The 21016-nt window shown below is 47.5% G+C and overlaps 1 protein-coding gene across 2 annotated transcripts in view; it reads left to right on the forward strand.

Moving 5' to 3' along the window:
* The first annotated feature begins 1716 nt into the window (after positions 1-1716).
* The window catches only part of PID1 (phosphotyrosine interaction domain containing 1), a 90196-nt gene continuing 70896 nt past the window's right edge, over positions 1717-21016 (forward strand). Inside the window, exon 1 of one of the 2 annotated variants that reach the window (XM_063339883.1) lies at positions 1717-1849. In XM_063339883.1, the coding sequence (XP_063195953.1) occupies positions 1820-1849 (30 nt within the window). In that variant the 5' untranslated portion in view covers positions 1717-1819. The other variant, XM_063339885.1, reaches the window with a different exon arrangement.

Here is a 21016-nt window from a genome sequence, read left to right on the forward strand (position 1 = left end):
AGGCGGCTTTTGTGCATGAAAAAATGTTCTTTGGTGCAGTTCAGGAGCCTGCAGAGACTTTCCATTTCCTATATCATTTCTGATCTCCACAGGAAAGGGTGATGCCCGCATGTCCCTGCACAAGCCAGGGGCAGAGTGTGCGTGTGTCCTTGTGAGCACTGGGGTATGCAGTCCCTCAGAGTCGGTGGCTGTGCTCCTGGCACTGCTCCCTCCACTCTGCCTGGCAGCTGGGATGCGGCTCCGCCATGTCTTAAAAAGTGGCCGAAGGATCACAGTCATTCAAGTACTTCTGGAGGTTTTGCCTTTAATCTCCTGGATAGCAAAAGAGGGCTCAGGTCTGGGTTTTTTTGCCATTTAGTACTTAAAGGGATGTCCTGTGACGGTGCAGAGCGCTGTTAGCCGACAGCTCATTTGGGGCCAGTAACAGCATCACCCCCCCGCCTGGCAGGCGCCACAGAGCAGATCCATCTAAGGAGATGGAAACATCAAGTCAGATAATTGCGAGGGTGACGTGAACGTTGCGATTCATACGTTATTTTAATAACACTGACAACAATTTTCCTTATACGTCTGTGTGGCAGCTGGAGCTAAGACCAGTGCTGCCACCATGGTGCGGCTCGGGTGAGCCGTGGTGCGGCTGTATCCCGGCAGGTCTCGGGTGGAGGTGGGTGGGTGCGTGCCGTGGGACCAGAGGAGATGAGTGTTTGCACCTCAGTGTTTGGAAACAAATGTGTTGACTGCAAGTGCTATGCCTGAATCTGTTGCTCCTGACTCTGCCAGACTTCGGGGGTGGAAATGGTTGAATTTCTGTCACTCCCATGGCTCAGGCGCCGCTGGGGCCTGGGATGGGCTGCGCTGTGAGGCGAGGGCCAGCGCCACACCACGGCTGTAGCTTCAGCAGGGCTGGGGCAGCTCCCCATGGCGCTGTGCCCCAACTCCTCCATCTTCACCCCCAATGTAGCACCAGAGGCTCAGGCTTGTTGTGCAGAAAGGTGTCTGAGATGCTCCGTAGGGTATTTTTCTGCCCCAGAGTAGGTGGAGGCATCGAATCATTTCGGTTGGAAGAGACCTTTAAGATCATCGAGCCCAACCGCAAACTTAAGACTGCCAAGTCCACCACTAAACCATGTCCCTCAATACCACATCTACATGTCTTTTAAATACCCAAAGCCTGTCCTTGTCCTGCTGGAGCAGTTGATGCCAGGTACTGTGAAACATTGCAGCATGGCCTTCATGCTAGCGTGGCACCAGCCCCTCGGCCACCCTGGGGACTGAGAGGACAGGAGGGATCCTGACCCCAACCGCTGGCTCCCTGTGCTCCATGCCCCTCTGATGCCAGCAGGGCAGCGTCCTGCTGACCTGGCAGCGGTTTAAACCTCTTGCAAAACAGGAGGAAAAAGTTTCAGCTGCTGTGAGGACGGCGGCCCCTGGCGAGGGCTCCCCTGGAGGGCCCCCTCCATCCTCCCGGGCAGTGCACGGCGAGGGCAAGCGGCGATTCCGGCACCTCTGCCCGGAGGGAGCCCCGCCGGGGGGCGGTCGGGCTGTGCCGGCAGCCGGGGACCCTGCGCCTGTCCCCAGGTGGCGGCCACCCCGCGGGGATGCCGCGCCGCTGGTCCCGGCGCCGGTGCGTGGGTCCGCGCGCGTGGCCCCGGCCCCCGCCCCCGCGACGGACACGCGTGGGCGGGGCGCGGGCGTGGGCGGAGCGGCGGGGCGGGGCGGGGCGGGGCGGGGCGGGGAGCGGCGCGGCGCGGCGGGGAGCGCGCCCGCAGAGAGCCGCGCTCGGTGCCCGCTCGGCAGCGCCTCCCGCCGCCCCGGCACCATGTGGCAGCCGGCCACGGAGCGGCTGCAGGTAGGGGCGGGGGGGGTCCGGTCCGGCGCCGGGCGGGGGGACCGAGCCCGCCGAGCTGCCCGGGGAGGCCGGCGGGGGCTGTGGCGATGGGAGCGAGGCCGGCGGGAGCGGGGCCGGCAGAGCATCACCCCCCCGCCCCGGTACCGGGAGTTTGTTGCAACTTCTCTCCTCGCCTCCGCGGAGGGTGGGTGTGCGGGGGGTTGGGTGGACGGGACTCGCACGCACACACAGTGCCGGGGGAGGGAGGCGCTGTCCCGGCCCGGGTCCCGGCAGCCGCTGCCCGGCGACTCCGATCTCCCGGCGGGGCTTCGGTGCCGGCGGGCGGGGGCGGCACGGCTGCGGCCACCCCGGCCCCGGGAGGCGGCGCGGCTCGGAGGGGTTTCGGCGGGGGAAGCGCCTTTTGCGGTGAGGGAGAGCCCCGCCGGCCCGGCCGCCGCCTGCATCCGCGGTGCGGGACGGGTCACCCCCGCGGCCGGGCGGGACCCGCGGAGCGGGGCGCGGGGGACACGAAATCCCGCGGGAGACATTTGCCACCCCCCAAATCTACAGGTCCGGGTGGCTCATGGGAACAGGGTGCTCCCCGCGCCCCGCCAGGTGACCCACACCTTTTTGCGGCGGGTCGGGCTCTGCTAGCCCTGGGCTTTCTTTTTTTTAATGTGTGCTTTTATGCATATTTCACATTCAGGGTGAAATCTGAAACAGGCAGAGAGCAAGATGAAATAAAACTCACTTTGTTGTTCCACTGTGCCAACTTCATGTAGTTTTCCAGAGCAAGTGTCTAGTGAGAGAGAACTGGACATTTTAAGTAAGGATCAATGGTCTTAGCTGATAACAAGAAAAGGTTATTATTGCTTTTGCAAATGAAATAGTGAATTTGCTTTGATATCATCAAGCAGAAAATTCAGTGGTTTGATTTGAGTTGATAGTGAAGTCGAGCAGATCCGTGAGCTTTAATCTGCAACAGCCAGTAACGGGAATTATTCCTGTTCTTAAAAAGACATATTTCTCTTTATGACAAGAAACTTGATTTTTTAGTGGATAGGAATGATCTGCCACAGCTATAGTTCATGGATTCAAGGGTGAAAACTGTGTCAGCACTTTGTTATTTATTTGTTTCCCTGCGTTAGCCAGAAACCTCTCTGTAGTGAACACAAGCAGCATGATCCCCTGTATTAAGGAGTGAATGATCTTGGGCCGGTTGTGGGGGCAGCAGCACCTGTATCACCTTTGCTCTGGAGCAGGGTTGTCCCCTCGGGGGCTGCTGCAGGGGAAGCACCTGAGGTGCCTGGTCCTCTGGCTTACCTGTTGCAGCACAACACGGGCTTGTAGTGAGGGGAGCCCGTGCTCCTCCCTGTCGCTGGAGGGGAGCCACGATCACCAGAGTTCTCAGCAGTGGCCACTGACTCTGTGCAGCCTACTGTAGGTCACCTCTCGCTGGGGACTCCGGGCATCCTGAGCCTCCCAAAATGCTAAGTGCCCGCAATTGCGCTTCTTGCCAACAGGAGTTTGTAGGGAAGCGTACGAAGAGCTGTAGGTTCTCTAAAAAACAAGCCAGAGGGATACAAAATTGCAGAATTAAATGATGGTTTGGGCTTGTATCAGCTCCTAAAACATGGAGAAGGGGAAAGCCTTGGAAAAGCCACAAGAAGCCCATAATAATGCTGTGTTCACACAAGAGTTTAAGTAACAACATAGTGAACAGTATACAAAATGAATGGAGTGAGTGGAAGGATGCTGGGAGTAACTAGGATGTAATTCTATAATTGGGATCTGGATCCTGATCCACATACACACAACCCAGAGTTGCGTGGGCAATAGACTATATAATATCTCCAACCCCTTTGATTTTTTTTTTTCTCCAAAAGGACTTTGAAACCTGGTCACTTCATGTAGCCTGATCTCCCATTCTGTCCCTAAGAACTACATGTTGAGCATCACCAGCCTGGCCAGAGCTGCTTGGTCCCCCTGAGGAGGGCTTGTGCAAGGCAATAAATACATATTTTTTCCCCTTCTTTCTCCCTCTCAACATCTTAATTCAGTTTCAGGTGTCCCACATTACTGTCTTGGTCCCAAGCTCCCCCTCTCCTGGCTCTCAGCTGCTGTGAAACAAATCTTGGTGCCACTGGGGTGTTGAAGGGGGGCCCTCTGCTTGTCCCTGGCTGGCAAGTGTGTGTTGGGAGGGCACGGGGCATGGGATTTTGGTTGTAGCAGGGGGGTATTTTGTCACTGGGTAGAGTAGGTGACACCTTGTGGTCTGCATTCATGTGGTCTGCGATTACGGGTTATGCCAAGTCACTACTGCAGGATATTTGGGGAATGGCCCTGTATTCTATATGTTCTTCTTCTAGCTGATGTATGAGTGCAGAAATTGTGGAGCTGGCAGAATTTTCTTAATGTTTTCATGCGTGAGTTGTATGTGGCGTAATTTTGACCCAGATGCATCTTGCATTAATATCCAGCTGTGGTGAAGTGCAGCTCTGTCCTAAATAAAACGGCAATGAAAATATTTTCATCTTTCAGAATATTTCTTTTGGCCTGGTTCAGTAAGGGAAAGTATGAACCGACTTTGGAAGTGACTGCCTCTTGGTGTAGGTCAGTCCTGCCGTCATTGCTAAGGGGAGCTGTGTATGTTTAACTTAAACAGGAGCAAGCTTAGTGGCGTGAAGACTTCTGTCATGGTCATCAATGGCTTGCAGGTCTCCTTTCCCAGTCTCGTGCAGCGTATAACAAGGTTGCATGTTCCTGGTCTGTGGCCATTCATGTAAAAGCTAATTTTGTTGCAAATGTGCTTGGTCCTGTCAAGTTTCACAATTTGTGCTGAAATTTTTGGCGTTGACTAAATGGGTACCATTCCAGTAGTGAGGTCAGCAGCAGAGCTCACGCATACGCAATAGGGAGGAAGCGTGATCAGCAGCTGGGTTACAAAAGCGTGGCGCGCTGGGACACGAGCTGGACGTCTCCCCACTGCTGTCGTGGCCACTTGCTGCTGAAATGCAACCCCCCTTTTGGTGGCGCTGGTTTCTGGCTTTGCTGGAATAAGCTGTGATCACTTGTTGGTTTTTTTTTTTTGTTTTTTTTTTTTTGTTTTGTTTTTTTTTTTTTTTTGTTTTTTTTTGTTTGTTTCTTTTTTTTTTTTTTTCTGGTCACTTGGTTCTCCAGTCCACTTCTCTCTGATGGAAGCTTTTCCTGTTATCCTGCTGCTTAATGAAGAAGCCTTGCTGTTTCTGGAAGATATGCTGAATTGATTTCAATGGATTAGAGGAATAAGCTAGAAAAATGTAAATACAGAGGTTTCTGGACTTTCCTTGAAAATACAGTGAAGCTTGCATTTTCTTCTGGTGTTCCTTTCCTTTTCCATTTTGTGATTCTTGCACCTATAGTGACATCACAGTTATATATATTTTCTGCAAAGTTCACGTGACAGTCAGTTACATGGGAAATGGCACAGCGGGGACATTGCAGGAATATACCACAGGGATCAGCAAGTGTCTGGTGTGGTACTCAAGATTATGATTTTGCAGGTAATACAACCATTAGCATTATTCATGCTTAATATAAAAGAGATGATCTGGGACTGTGTCTTTTTTGAAGACTTTTTCCCCTCTAATTTCTGGGGCAGCATTCCTGGTTTGTGTTCAGTAAAGTGTCGGTGAACGTACCACCCACGTGTGTGCCTCCTCGTCTTCTCTGCTGGCCCAGCGGCCAGGGGGTGTTTCGGATTTCTAAGGGCTCTTCTCCCTGCTGGGAAGGCTGGGACTCCAGCCTGGGCTCGCTGTACCTTCTGGGTATGGTTTTCGTTGCCGTGTCTGCAGCAGAGATTATTGATGGTTAAAAGCAGTGCGCTCTGATTTTTGGCTCGGCATTTGTGGCAGCGGCACTGGTTGAAACAATGCCAAAAATCTTCTGAAATTTTTCTTTAAAATTATTTCCAAATGTGCCCTTTGTGCCTGGTTCGGGACACAAGGGTTGGGAGTCCTCGGTGGCGCAGCTGGCATTTCAGAGCCACTGGCCTCAGCGATGCTGCTGTGAGGACTCTGAAGTGGTTTTTGAAAACCAGGTCTTCGTGCAGTTTCATATGCCTGTCTGAGAGATGACTGCTATTCACTTGGAAACCTAAATTTTCCTGGAAGCTTGATGCCAGGCATTGTTTCTAGATAATAAATCCCAGTGTGTGCATAGTTTCTGAGGTCATGCTGTTTATAAGCCCGGTTTATAAGTTTTCCTGCTTTCCTTAACACGTGTGGGTAATGGTGATCACCACGTCCAAATACGTGCTCCCCTGGAGCAGGAGACGCGGTAGTGGTGGTGCTGCTGCTGCCTGGCCTTGTGCTGTAATGCCGGGTGTCCCTGAGCTGAGCTGTGCCCACGAGCCCTTGTTCTGGAGAAGCTCTTGCTTTTCTTCTGCAGGTGGTGTGGCCGTGGGCTCGCACAGGCGGTGGTCAGGCAGTGGGGAGGGGACAGTGATGCCATGTCATGGAGCCTGCCCCTGCCTGCAGGTCCATGTGGGAAAACGCTGCTGTTTTAGATGCTTTTCTTGACCATGCGGTTGCCTTTTGCCAAGCGGTCACTTGGTTTCTGCCATCATCTGGGCCTGCCCCAAACCACTGGAGGGCAGCTAGAGAGACCCCCTTGCTGCCCCCCACCTCCCAGCCCTGCCAGCTGCCTCCCTGCTGCGGGGCTGGACATCGTTTGGTGAAGTGGCTTCATAAGTACGTGCCAATGGCCAAGTGTTCATGGTAGGACTTCAGTGATTCTCTGTCTACTCATCTGGAAATTCAATATTGTTACCAATACCCACAGTTTGGGGCCATTTCTGGGCAGGGATTTAATAGTGGATGGCTGTGGTGTATTCTCATACGGCTAGAATTTATTTCTTTCATAAAATATAGTTCCACATCTTCTCTAAAGTGCTGTGAAATGCCGTGGGGGAGAGCTACAGGTGGGGGAGAGCTACAGGTGGGGGAGAGCTACAGGTGGGGGAGAGCTACAGGTGGGGGAGAGCTACAGGTGGGGGAGATGAGATGAAGCAAATTGGGTGGTGAAGCGCAGGAAGCTTCAGGCCCTTCTTTACTTAATTTTGCCTTTGTGTAACTTGTGCGTTCCCTGTGAAGTCCATGGGAAATGTAAGGTCAGTTTACCATAGTCTTTGAGTTATTGGTGTAATTTACCTCCACATCATTAAGATATAGCAGTAAAACCACAGCGTGGGTATTGATGGAGGTAAAAAAAGTGAAAGCAGCAGGACTAGGGATTTTGCTGCTTGCTTTCTGGCCTACCTGCGAGCCCTGCCCTCCGAGACAGGAATCATAGAATGGTTCGGGTTAGAAGGGGCTGTAGAGATCATTTAGTTCCACCCCCCTGCCATGGTCAGGGACGCATCCCACTAGACCAGGCTGCTCAGTTGTTGAACCAACCAGTTGTTGAAACTCTTCACTGAAGAGAAGTCAGGTCTGGGCAGCGTTGTGTGTGCCATGGCTTCGAGGTAATGGTGGGCGCGGTGGTTTTATGACAGTGTGTGTTTGTGCCTGTGCAGATGTAATGTGGTTTTAGGTGCTATTGCTGCTTTCAAAATGAACTTCTTGACTTTCTATTAAATGCCTGGTGTTCAGATGCATTCATCTATTGAAAAACGCAGTACGCGGTCAGTTGAAACTAGAGCTGGAAAAACTCTTCTCTAAACCAAATACAAACAGGTTGTAAGTGTTAAGCATGCAAACAACTGTCGAGGCAGAAACCGCTGCAAGAGGTGTAGCAGGACTGGTACTGCAACTGAGCTCTGGTTTTATTAAATATTATGTCAGAAGGAAAAAGTGAAAAGTATTTGAAATTTAAGCTTGAGTCATGTGGATGCAAACATGCGGGAAGTCTTACAGCCCAGTGTTTTGGCTCTATATAGCTTCAGGATATCTTTCAAGGCATCAAAGTTTTTGCACTAGTTTGCTGCTATGACTTTACAGCAGTTAGAGATCTTTAAAACAAAGCTCTGTGATTTCAGCAAGCTCATCTGGCACCACTTAGCTCAGGCAGTTCCTTTTTTCTACGTTATTTATTCTTTGTAGAAAATGAATGGCCCTGGAAAAATGCTAATTTTGGGAAGCATTCTATGACCAAAAGAATCAAAATCAGTGACTGCCTTGTGGAAAGCCCCCTGGGAGATGATCTTAAGGGTTCATTTATAGTGTACTACTAGTTTCTGTTTACGAAGCTGACAGCCTGTTTGATGACCAAGAAAAATTAAAAAAAAAAAAAAAAAAGCAAAAGCAGTGATTTCCTTGAAGGAAGACAAACTAAAGCATTCAGTCTAAGTAGTTCAGGACTTTAACTGCCTGTTTCTTATTTTCTCTTTGTGCCTGATGGCAGCCAGCAGGACAGTCAGCAGTGGCGTGTCCAGAGCGTTACTGTTTCCTTCCAAGCGTGATTGTGTTTGCAGCAGACAGACCTTCAGCTGGGCAATGGGAGATGTGCTGCCGAGGCTTTGTGCTAGCATCCCTTCACATAGCTCAGTACGGCCGTGACTTCGTTGGCGATGTGTCTCTCAGTGCAAGCAAGATGAGAGTCTGGCCCAGAGATGTGTAGATGAGAAGTCCCTTTAAGCGATGTTTAGTACTTGCTTCCCCGTGCCCGCCCCCAAGTGCTTTCATGTATAATAATTGAACTTATTTGCACTTCAAATAATACCTTGAAAAGTTGCAGGTTACAGTAGTCTTAGTCTTCTGGGCTGTTTCTGAATAAGCACATCAGAACTTTTCAACCAAAGCTTTTAAATGTGGGTGACTGTAAATGTGCCCTGAGAAGACCTAATATGGCTTTTCATGATTCGCTTTTCCTGCTGAAATACTGAAGATATGGAGGGGCAAATATAAATCTTTGATGCACAGAATCTTAAAAGAAAAAAAAAAGAAGTTGTGTATTTCTGGTATTTCATATTCTTTTAATGACGGCCCTTCAACCAATCATACACGTGGCCTCAGAATGATTACCTTGGTCTCGTTGCACTGACCCCTTCCTTAGCAGTTTGGTGATGGTTTCTGAAGTGCGAGTCTTTTTGAAGACCAAACATGTTTTCATTGGGAGCATTTAAACAATAACCGCTTTTCTGACAAAATGATTATCAGTGGTAATAATTCCAGTGTCAATTTGGAAATGTATTTTGCCCTTCCATCTATTCCCTCGTAGGCTTCCCCTGCTCCGTTCTGCTGAGCACTTCAAGGGAGGGGTGGAAGTCTGGAGCAGGTCGGGGGCCTTTTGTTGGGCTGTTTCACTCCCCTTTCACAGCTTAATGTCTGGTTGTGGTTCCAAACGATGTTAGCAACTACATTTCTAACCTGAGTTACTACTAGTAAGTTTTACTGACCAAGCTATGCTGCGAGTGCAGTGCTGTTTAGTTTGGGATCTCCGTGCCGTAGCCATACTCTTTGTGGTGTTCGGTCCGTGTCATGCCAGACAACTTTCAAATGTCTCCTTATGTGAAAACATTTTCTCCAGATATATTTGATGGGAACTGCCAAAAACACTGAGAGCAGATAGAAAGTTAATTAAATGTCCTGAAGCACAGATTTGTGGCCATCTCTTTCTTCCTGTGCCAGGCTCCCTCTGGGTTTGAGAGATGGTTATTCCATACATTTCATGTGAAGCTTTTAGAATGACCCTGGAGTAAGTTTCCAAGTATTCAGAGCCTCCATTTAGGGCCAGGCTTTTCCAGAGAGCATTTTACCTGGTGGACTGAGCTTTTCTGAAAACTTGCCCACTCGTTCAGTGCCTGGAGAGAAGTGATGTTCAGAGTCTGGTCCCACTGATAGAGTAGTTGCCCTGAAGACCTTGCAGTGGGATCTGGTCCAGGATCCACAGTGGTCAGTACCAACCTTGAGCCTGACTAAATTGTGGAGCAGGGCAGCAGTCCCACCCATTGGGCTGTTACAGGAGATGCAGAAAGTTTGTATAGTCTCATTTAAAACAAACACTTCTCCATGCTATGGAGCTTTTTCCTGATGGTGTCTGCTGGCTGGAAGCCAGGGCAGAGGAGTTTGGGGTCTGCAGGGGACCAAGGGCATGAGACCTCTATGTTGATGGTGGCAACATCAAATACATCATCTGAGCCTGCAAGTTTCCAGCTCTCCGTTCCCTCCCCGAGCCTCGGTTTTGAGAGACAGGAGGGATGGCCGGACTCAGCGTTTCTTCTCTGAATGGCTACAGGGGGAGGCTCTCCAGAGGGAATCTCAGCTGCTCCGTGGCTTTCCTATAGCTGGGGATGAGCTTTCCTGCTGTCAGGATTAATCTGTGCTTTCTGAGCCGGTGGTGATGATACCGACCTGAAAATGGTATAGTTTCTTGGAGTGGGGGAATTACCTCTCCCTCCAGTCATTCTGGTTGAAAAACTAGGCCAAAAAACCCTCTGTGGTTATTTATGAAAACTATTCAGTCCAAATTAATATGCTGAGCTTCGTTTTTAGTGTTAAGAAATCTTGTCCTCAGTTTTCTAGTATTTCCTTCTGCTGAGGAGAGGAACACCATGAGAACAATTGTGTCATGGTGCGCTAGTTCTTCTGGCTCCATCTTGGAGCTGGAGAATATAAAGACAAACAGCAAAATTATTAGGAAAAAATACATCAGGCTTCAAAAACGGGGTTTTAATCTTTTTTTTTTTTTCTCCCCCCGATTTGAGACTATTTATTTACCAGAACCTTTTGCCCATTTTTAGCTTTTCATCTGGGATTTTTTTTTTTTTCCAGTTTTTGACTAGAAAAGTACTTTTTGAGCTTGAGCAAGCACCAGGCTGCATCTCCCCGAGCTGCCTGGGTGTCAGGGCATGGTGTGTACCTCTGCCCCGGCTCACTGTGCTGGGTGTCTGTGGAAGGCGGCAGTGAATTTCTTTCATCTTCCAGAAAACTGTCAGCTTAAGCATCAGATTAACAGGAGTGAGTCAATAGAAAGATTTGAGAGAGGATTTTGGCTGTGTGTTGCTTTCCAGCTGGGGACTTCAAATTGTCTGATGAGCTGAGTGACGTTTTTCATGGGATCACTTGTGAGGGGGCTGAGGAAGCATGACTTCCAGGTACAGAAACAGGCAGTTTAACAGATTTCTCATATGTACCTATTTTAAGGCAGAGGTGAACCCATACCTAGAAGCATTTGCATGTGTGTGCAGAGGATGAAGTGAGAGATTTCTGTGGCTGGCTTGCTTGCTTATGCCATAGTGTCCATATTGCTTTTTGTGCTGCCAGTTCAGCATTGCTGAAAGATATTAAATCAATTTTAATGTGGGGTGGGTTTTTTTTTGCTTTGTGGTTTGTTGATTATTTTTTTTTCTTTCTTTTTTTTCCCTAGTCCATGGGAATTTTCTGTGCCTGACCGTAAATTTGAATCAGAAAATGTAGAAGCTTCAATCTTGTCCCAGTGCTTTTAAGAGGGAGCCTGTACAGCACAGATCTGCACAGCCTTCAGTTTTCACAGCTGTGCTCTGTTGTTTGGATTAGAATCAGAAGGAAGGATATTTTGAAAATTTTATGCCAGTCCTCTCGATAGTTTGCCTGAAAGGGCCTATTGAGCTTGATACTGTGTGTTTGAGAAAATCCTGATAGTAAAGACAGCTTTGGTGCCTCCTGCTAAAACAAGCCGCTGGAGGGATGAGCGGTGCTGTTAGAGAGTGCTGGTGGTTAACTTTTCTGGTAGCCAACAAAGAGAGAACCCAACAGTGATTCTTGAGACACCGGAAGCCTGGTAATCCTCCGTCTGAGGACAAGGCACAGGGGTTGGCCCCGGCTCTGAGCCTGCCTGCTTCGCAGCTGGGCTGCCCTGGGAACCGTGGGTTTGTGCCCCTGGCTCCCCCCAGGCTGGGCAACGCTGCTACCAGCACGACCACCAGCAAAGCTGCCTGCTGGGAAACGTGGTCGGGGTGATGGAGGAAGCGGAGCCCTCCCTAATGCATTCTTGTTGGTGGAGCATCAGTGCCGAGGTGTGCAGAGGGATGTTACTTTCTATGAGATTGGACGGTTCACTTTGATAAATGTCTGTTAAATCACTTGGATTTATGAATGCAGTCTTACCTCCATGCCTTTGAATCCATTAACTTTTATCTTGCCATTTGAGATGGCAATATAACTTTTCAGTGGTTTATAAGGAACGTTAGGAAGCAGTTGTCTGTGAGTGACTGTTTGGTTTTGATCTGGTGTTTAGAGGCTCTTTTTTTCATTAAAGAGCCTGAAGCTTGGTGCTAGGATGTGTAACATTTTCAAAGGGCAATGTTTTAATCTTGTACCTCTAAAATACAGAGTTGCTGTAAAAGGAAGAGTTGCACAGTTTGAAAGATTACAGGAGCCCAGGTAGGTCCTGCTGTTCCCTTTTCCCCACAGATCAGTGTTGCAATATTCGGTTCTTTTTTCTTTCTTGAAGCTTTGAGCACGCGTGTGACTCCTTGTGCCTCCCCTTCACAATCCTGTGGTTTCTGGCTGCGTAATGGGATGCACGTTTCCAAGGAGTTACCCCGCTGCAAAGACTTGGGATTTTGTTTTACTCAGCAGCTAGCATGGATGGAGCTCAGGTCATTTCCTTGGGGGTGTGCAGTGGGGACTGGGGCTGTGTGCTGTTGGAAATAGCCCCACCAGAAATCCCTGGTGTGCCGCAGGGTCTGCAGAGGCGAAGGGTGGCCTTTCTGTGCAGCACGGCGAGCCTGGAACCACTCTCTAAATGAATGAGACAACTGCCTTTCATGATCAAGGGTGATGAAAAGCCCTGGCACTTCAGGACAGTGAGAAATACTCACTGAACTTTGAGTTAGTCACTGCTTAATTGTTCCTTTCCTGAAGCCACTCTCCCGCATCCTTCTCACATTTAAAATCCTAGAATCACAGAATGGTTTGGGTTAGAAAGGACCTTAAAGATCCTCTAGTTCCAACCCCCCTGCCATGGGCAGGGACACCTCCCACCAGACCAGGTTGCTCAAAGCCCCATCCAACCTGGCCTTGAACACTTCAGGGATGGGGCAGCCACAGCATCTCTGGGCAACCTCTTCCAGTGCCTCACCACCCTCACAGGAAAGAGGGTGTAAGTTAAAGAGTAAAATCTACATTTTCCCTCTTTCAGTTTAAAACAGTTACCCCTCATCCTCTTGCTACGCTCCCTGATAAAGAGTCCCTCCCCATCATTCCTGTAGGCCCCCTTTGGGTACTGGAAGGGGCTATAAGGTCTCCCTGGAGTCTTCTCTTCTTCAGGCTGAACAACCCCGACTCTCAGCTTCAGGCTGCAGAAGCGGTGGAGCTCATCTTCCCTAAGAAGAGTCACACTTGAAGAGATCTAGAGTAGCAAGTGCTAGCTGAAATGAGCTGTGGCAAGATCTTCACCCAAAAAGAGGCTTTCCAGAGCTGCAGCTTAGGGATTTTGCCCCCGCGGTCAGATGAGCTCCCACTGGCTTTCTGTGCCTGGGACTGGGCTCCCGCAGGTCAGAGCAGGAGTCCAGCTGTGTGGGGCAGCGAGGCCTGTATAGGTGAAAGGATCCGGGGACATTTGTCAGAAAGGTGTAATCTAAGGAGGCTTTGGACTAATATAAAATGCTTTGTACAGATGTAGAGCTGCTGGGGGTAGGAGGAGCAGGTCAGCAGTTGGGGACCAGTGAGGTCCATGAGCAGTCTGGGGTCAGGCACGGCCCAGGAGCCCCCTCTGCAGAAACCTTGCATTGAAACAGCTCGCTTCTGGTTGGCTTAAGTTATTTTCAGAGGGCATTTATATTGTTTTTTTCAGGTTAGGATTTTTATTTCTCAACATTAGAAGTTATTCATGCTGCTTTCACAATATTAGAAAAATTGCCACACGCAGTGGGCAGCATTGACCAGGGAAATGCCCATACCTTGTTTGTTCTGAAGTTTACTGTGCTGGTTCTGGAAATAACAGCCTGACCTTTTGTTCCTCTGTTATGGTCTGAGGGTGTTCTTATGTGGATGTGGAGCTTTCCAAGATAAACGAACTGAGTGTGGTTTGGCATTTAAATCACTAACGTTGTATCAAGCTAGAGAATTTCAGAAACCATTAATATCTAAAGGGATGTCATTTTGTTCACTTGGGGATAAACTTTGCCCCAGTCTATATGTGGGTCTTTTTTTTTTTTTTTTGGTTCAAATTCAGATCTTGGTAATGGTATAAATTTAAGTGCCGTTGCTAATGCCAGTGGAGTTACTTTGTGTTTCTTTTGCTTCATGTGTTTTTAAGAATCCAAATCTTACCCGATTGTTTTTCTTCCTTTTTTTTTTTTTCTTTTTAAGAGTAGATACATGTGAAAAGATTTAGTGTCTGAGAGAGCTGAACTGAACGTTTCTGTATTAGTCTTTTTGGAAAGCATGTGTTATTGAAGTCATTCTGGACTGTGCCCTAACGCTGTTTGGATAAGGGGCTGCCGTGGACCCCAGAGAGGATCTGGGAGCAGGCTCGGAGCATCGCTGGCTGCTGGCCCCACGGTGCCTGCAGCCGCCTCCCAGCACAGTGTGCAGCCCGTGCCCAGCTTCAGCAAATATTTTCAGTTTTGAGCTGAAAACCATATTTCTCATTTGTGAATCCAGTCTATTTCTGAGGCTTTTTCTTATTTTCATATTGCCTTGTGAAAACTTATTTTCTTCTTCAAAGGGTTTAAAATGCCTGCTCTGCCTCCCCACCCCCCCCAAGCATTTCTCAGGAACAAAAAAGTGTTTCTTGCCTTGCAACCGTTGTTACAGAGCTGAGGTTAGACAGCAGTCTGCCTCATCCCGGGGAAAAAAGACATTGTTCCCAACATTTTCTTAATCTCAAAACCATATGTGGGACAATAGGAAAGTGCTGTCATATTCTTCCCTATTACCCCAAAATCTATCTGGTAATACTTTTATTTATTTTTTTATTAAACAGCTTCCTGGGAGGTTTTTCGATCTGGTCTCCTTACTGAGTTTTACAACTCGGTATACACCTGCATAAAATCAGACTGAAACATTTGCTTTAAAAATATCTTAGTCCTTACAGTGCCATACATGACTTCCCATATAGATAGTAAAGTGATGTTGTGAGTTTGAGGAGTCGGATAACAAAGTTAGTCGTTGTTAATCACTGCAACTGTGCTGCAGAGCCGTCGACACGGTTGGGTCGTAGAGTGTTCAGAAAACTTGCAGTCTTTGTAGCATCCCAGTTAGAAGGTGTCAACATGCAGCAGTACAGTTTTATTAAAGCGCATTTATTAGGCCTCCTCTGCTAAAGGAGCAGGTAAAGGCTCCCTTCACAATGCCACCTCGTATCAGACCAGCGGGATCGGCTGGCCAGGGAGGGAGCAGGGATGTCAGGACCACTCAGGGGGACTCGGCAAGTATTTTCTAATAGGAACAAACTGACACAGCACAGCTTGTCCACCTATTATTCTTCCCTGGATGTGGAGGAATGACTTTCAACCATGTAATCACCTCCTTAATGTAATTAGTTTTTTCTCCTAAAAGAAGGCGATTGCAGTGGTAGTGATGCCAAGGTGACGTTGTGCACTAGATCCTCTGCGCTGTGCAGTGATGTTTCCCAGGTGAACAGCGGGTGTGATGCTGTTGATACCAGAATAACGCCCCTTGCTTTGCCCAGGTGATTCACAATACTTGGCAGTCATAGTCACTGTCTTTGGCCCTTCTCATTCTTCCTGTGTACAGGCAGGAACAGGGTACAGAGATGCTAAAGTCCAGATCTCCAGCTGAGCAGGGAGTTTGGGCTGGCAGCACGCGCCGTCATAGAGAATTGGGCTGTGATCTTGTGCTTTGTAAAATTCTCATATATGCTGTTGTTTGTGCGGGTCCAGCCTTTGAACAAGGCTTTGGGAGAGAGTTTGGAGGCAGGCACCTGCCTGAGGCTGCTGTGTTACTCGGTGTCTCCAGTCGCTTGCCTGCCTTGATACGTCTGACCAGGAGGAAAGGGGCTCCATAGCGAGAGTTTGTGCTGTAAATGCTGCACAGTGATTACTGCCGAGGCTGGTTATCCCACGTGGTGGTGAACTGCACCCTGCGAACAGATCCAAGGTTTGCTCTAGGAAATATTTAATGCCTTTCTGCTTTGTATACTTGGAGGTCAAAAGAGAATGTGCCTTTTCTAGCTAATCATCATCTATTGCAAACTAATTGTAAGTAAAACAAAGCAAAAAGAAAGTGTGTGAAGTCTGGCCAGCTCTTCAGTAACGTCTGGACCAACTAGTCCAATGCTATGTTATTTCTCTGACTTGATTTTACTGAACTTTTATGGGTTTTCGAAGTTTTACGCTGTGTAGCTTACCTTAACTTTCAATGTGGGGTGGTTATTTTTTGTGGGTACTCCCCCCCCCACTCCCCCCCCACCCCAAGACAGTGGGTCAATATAAAGAATTATTTTAAAGAGTGGATGTGAGATGGCTTTAAAAAAAATAATTGGAGTTGCTACCAGCACTTATGTTATAGATGCTCCACTGGAAGTTAATAGTGATTGTTCTAATGGGCAGGATGCTCACTTACACGGGTCGTATTTACAAAGATGTGGAATTTATCTCCATTCCTGGGCAGTATTTGGTGCTGAAGGGGTGTGTCCTTCTCCTTCAGACCTGGCACAGGATCAGCAGGGCACTTTGGATGGTGGGGAGGCTGCCCATGTCCTGCCATGTGAGTGAGCATTTCCTTGTTCACCTCTCTTGGCTGTTTTGCCCTTTCCTCCCAGAGCAGCCAGACCTCACATCTGCCGAGATACTGGATGGACAAAGGCTGGGTCCTCATCTGAGGCGCTGAAGAGTTACAAGGGGCAGTGAGATTCAGTTTCTAATGTGCGTGTTTCCATTATTGTCTTGTTAACCCTTAACACTATGTGATTACTAGTATAGATATTTACGCTTGGTATGTAGCTACAGAAATACGGCAGGATTATTGCTAAATTTTTAGTACTTAGTGTAAGTAAAATCAGTTTGTCAGATTGCTTCCTTTTGTGTTTTTTTTTTTTCTTATTTTTAATTGGTAAAAGAGTATGCACAAACAGGGTTCAGATAGCCAGAGCCTCCAGAATCTCATTGTCTTAATTGAAAAATGTCAGCCTTTGACATTAATGAATGATTTAGCTAGTACATGATTTAGTCACTGGGGAGAAATGGAATCGACTGCTGCAGCCATCCTTTGCTTCTAGATGATAATGATAAGCTACAGCCCACAGCTCTTAAGAATTAATAGCTTAGAACATTATTTTTGTATATTAGAACATCTCATTTTCATTATATTTGTGAATGTTTTATTCTGGAATACCTTCACTTAGGAAAAAATGGGAAGGTGCACAAAGGACATCCTGCTGTATCCTCAAATGTCACTCTTCAGCTTTTTACAGTCTGCAGATGCGTTGCCAGTGCTTTGCCTCTGCTTTTTTTAAAAATCAGTGTTTTGTTTCTGTTGACCATTCTTCCCTTACTGGAGGAAATAAGTTGTTCAGACGATGTGTGGGGATTAGCTGTCTATTGAACTACCACGGTAAACAAGTAATTAATTCTCATCAAAATGTACGCTGTGCTCTGTGCGTGGATTTTATGGAGTCTTCTGGAAAGGAAAATATTTTTCTGTCTAAAAAGCATTTCCTACCCAGTGACTAGCTGTAAAAGAAACAGCTTGAAAATATTTCCTGGCCGAAGGAAAGGATCAGTACATACTTTTAGTTTGCCATTGTGGTTAACAGCACTATGTGTTTTTCTAACACTTCCTCAATTTTTCTCAGTTTTATGTACATAAGTGTTAATAAACATAGGTACAGAAATAACAGTCCGTCTGAGCCAATCCGTTTGATCTTTTCTTTTGGTAACACCAATGCTGGGATTTTGCAATGGATAATCTGAGGAGTCAGGCTTGGCTTTGCTCCTGTTTGAAATAGCTGTTAAAATACTGACGACTGCTGCTGGATCAGGAGCCCGAGGGTTGTGCTTTAGTTGTTGGTTTTTTTTTTTCCCGTTTTTCTTTTTTTCTTTTTTAGTGTATGGCAGGATAGGCGGGTGAGGTCGGCGTGGCTGCTGGAGTGCCATGCGTGGGGTCTGTGCCACACACAGTTGTGCAAGAGCAAGCGGGGGTTTGCCATGAGACATGTTTCAGAGCACAGCCACCAACAGACATGTTTTGATGACCAGCTTTTGCCTTTAGAAACAAAAGCATAGCATTTATTTCAGCTTCTAAACCCGATTAGTGAACAACCATTAGCAGCACCAGGCGACGTGCAGCTGGTGGTTTGTAGAGCTTAGATGATGTTTTTTATGCCGTCACCAGGCAGCAAAGAAAGGTTGGGGTTAGCAATACTGGTGTTTCCAGAAAAGGAGAAATCAAAGGTTGCAAACACATATGTCCTCAGGATTTCTGCTCGGCCTCCCCATTAATGCAGGATTTTTGCTGTTGTCTTCTGGCTGTGCCAGTTGCGTTTCTCCATGGGCCAGCATAGGGGCTTCTGCCACTTTGCAGGCAGGGCTTCGCTGGCATCGCTCCCTCTTAGCAAGCTGTCCTGCATGCGCCCCGAGCTGCTCCTAACTCAGCAGCATGAAGTTATTCCGAATTGTGAGTACCCTTTCCCCTTGGACTTTTCCAGGCTTACTCCATTGTTTTCACTCCTGCCCTCTCCCGGCCATCGCTCAGCAAAGCCGTGTGTTCCTTAACTGGGTGCTTCTGGGTGGCTCAGCAGCATGGCCATCTTCTCGTGCGTCCTTACACTAAGGGTTCAATGTTGTTTTGCTGTTGTATCATACTGCAAATAACTGCCTAACTTGTTGCCTGAGTTCCTTGCTAATTCCTGACAGAGCTGTGTTTGCCTTCTTTCAAATCATGTGTCCCTTGAGCTGAGTGATAGTCTGGGATTTCTGTAGTGCCTCATTTTCTATAGATGTATGATTTTCTGCCTTAAATTGTTGTCGGTGCATTTTTTTAAGTTGCCTTTTACCTGTTACTGTCTCAGACATCTAACACTGTGGTTCTGAGATGCTCAGAAAACCTGAAGGCAAATGAGAAGATCTAAATTTATTCATCCTTTGCACTCTTTCAGCCGTGACGGTTTCCGTACTAACAGATTTGTTACAACTTTGGGAGATCAGGGGTGAAAGCAAGAACTGTTAGGGGCAGTGACCTCTGTGGTACCAAAAGCCAGGTGAGACAACACCAGTGGTTCTTCGGTAGCTGCGCTCTTTGGCAAAAATAGGTTTGAAATGTTTTTTGAAGGCTGGGTACAGAGACAGACCATAAATAGATCCTGTAAACTTGCCCTCCTGAGTTGCAGAACATCCCTCAGTAGGTCAGACCTGAAGACCGCCAGCTATTCATGCTGCATATACTCATATGTGAGTGTACTGCAGTGAAATTATCACAAACCTGGAACGAAAGCAAGCTGTAAATGGAAGAGCTGTGCCAATCGAAATAATAAGAGGAGGCTTGCCCCTAATAAATGCTGTAGTGTAATTGCTATAAAAGTTTGTGTATTTACAGTAACAAAGGTCTCATTTCTGCAAAAGGTTGGCCATATGCATATTTTTACCTACTGCGAGCAGCTGCCAGTGCCCACAGGCCTGTGTGCCGCACGGTGAGGAAGGGTCTGATTTCTTGCAGGACTGAGGCCTTGCGAATCATTCAGGGTTTCAACGCACATGTGTCTTTTCCGGAATTGAAAGCAGCTTTTATTCCCTGGGCTGAGCTGGCAGCCGGCACAGAAGGCAGTCTGCTTTATGTTTATCAATCCAGGGAGAAGTCCAGCTCTTGTGAGTGTATTTCTCATCTGCCAAGAGCATCAGTAGAAAGTTTGACTATCTTCCACTCTTTCTTGTTTTCTTTTTTAATTACTTGAATACGTCCATTCAGGGAGGCATTTAATTCTTTAAATATGGCAAGGAATGTATTAGTGAATTAAGGGTAGAGGGTTTAACCCTGTGATTTCTGAAGCTTTGCTGACGCCTGGCCGGTGCCAGTGGCTGGCTGCTGTGTGCCAATGTGTGGTCTGACCCGGGAGGTGTTGTGGGAACGTCCCCTCCACTGCGGACCAACCTCAGGCAGGGAATCCCGAATCCTGTCCCACCGTCCTCCCCATGCCTCTCAGTGTGGGGATGCTGCCTGTGTGCTGGAGCCTTTTTGGGGCACCTGCAGAGGTTTTACCTGTGGACTGTGTGTGGTTTTTTTGGGAAACCCTGATTTAAGCTCTTGCTTTGTGCTATCTATCTATGTAGAGTGTATTCAGAGAGAATAAGCAGCCTGGTCCTTATGCATTTGTTAAGCTATTCCGTTCATTTTAATTAGTCCAATTTAAGCTGTGATGTATGTGTGTAAAAAATGGGCCTTGGTCACTTGGGGGCTTGTCTGAAGCCCTGTGATCCAGGGCTGTAAATAAACCCCTGGCAGGGAGTGAATGCCAAAGGGCTTTAGAAGGGTCTTTTCCGATGATTCCTGTGCCCGTGTGTGGAGAAACGGGGATGTGTAAAAGATTTCCCTGGTAGCTGAGGAAATTTTAAAAGTCTGTAATGGTGTATTTAACTGTCAGAGTTTCTGAGTTCTTACAAGCAAATTTCTTCCATAAGTTGTGGCAGCCCATTTCACTGTCTGAACGCCAGGTTTATTACTATATGAACTTGATAATTAGTTTGTAATCTGTGCATAGGCATTTCATCCTGGCGGTTTTGTTGCAGAGAATAATTTGCCTTTTATTTGTTGAGGGTGGTGGGTTTTTTTTGTTTTTTTTTTTTTTTTTTTGGTGAAAACAGAAGTCCCATTCATGATGGGCACAGCAAATGTAGTAAAACACTATCATAGCTGGGATTTGTTGTACGCTATGGATTTATGTCAAGAATGTTAATGATTTGTTTATGAATAAGTGAGCCTGTAGTATTGTGAAACAGTATCTGGCAGGGCTGCTGAATGGACATTTTGAGAGCAGAGGATTCTTGAACTGAATAAGCTTGTAGATATTTGTGTGTCTCAAACTAGTCATAAGTAGGCTTATGGATTTTAAACAGAAGTGTTTATTTAATGCATTATCATCGTCTACAGCGCTCATCTGGCATATGTATGGGCCACTTGATAACAAGCAAAGAGGTTGTTAAGTATTTTTTAAGGGCAGTTAATCTCCTTCTAGTGGATTTTATTTCAAATACAAGGTTTTCTTCCAGAAAGCAACACAAAGCCTTAAGCAGAGCAGTGTGGTGTTTGCAGAGTCCGTGTAGATCAGGAA

Source organism: Chroicocephalus ridibundus, chromosome 6, assembly GCF_963924245.1.
Source record: "Chroicocephalus ridibundus chromosome 6, bChrRid1.1, whole genome shotgun sequence".
Lineage (NCBI taxonomy): Eukaryota > Metazoa > Chordata > Aves > Charadriiformes > Laridae > Chroicocephalus > Chroicocephalus ridibundus.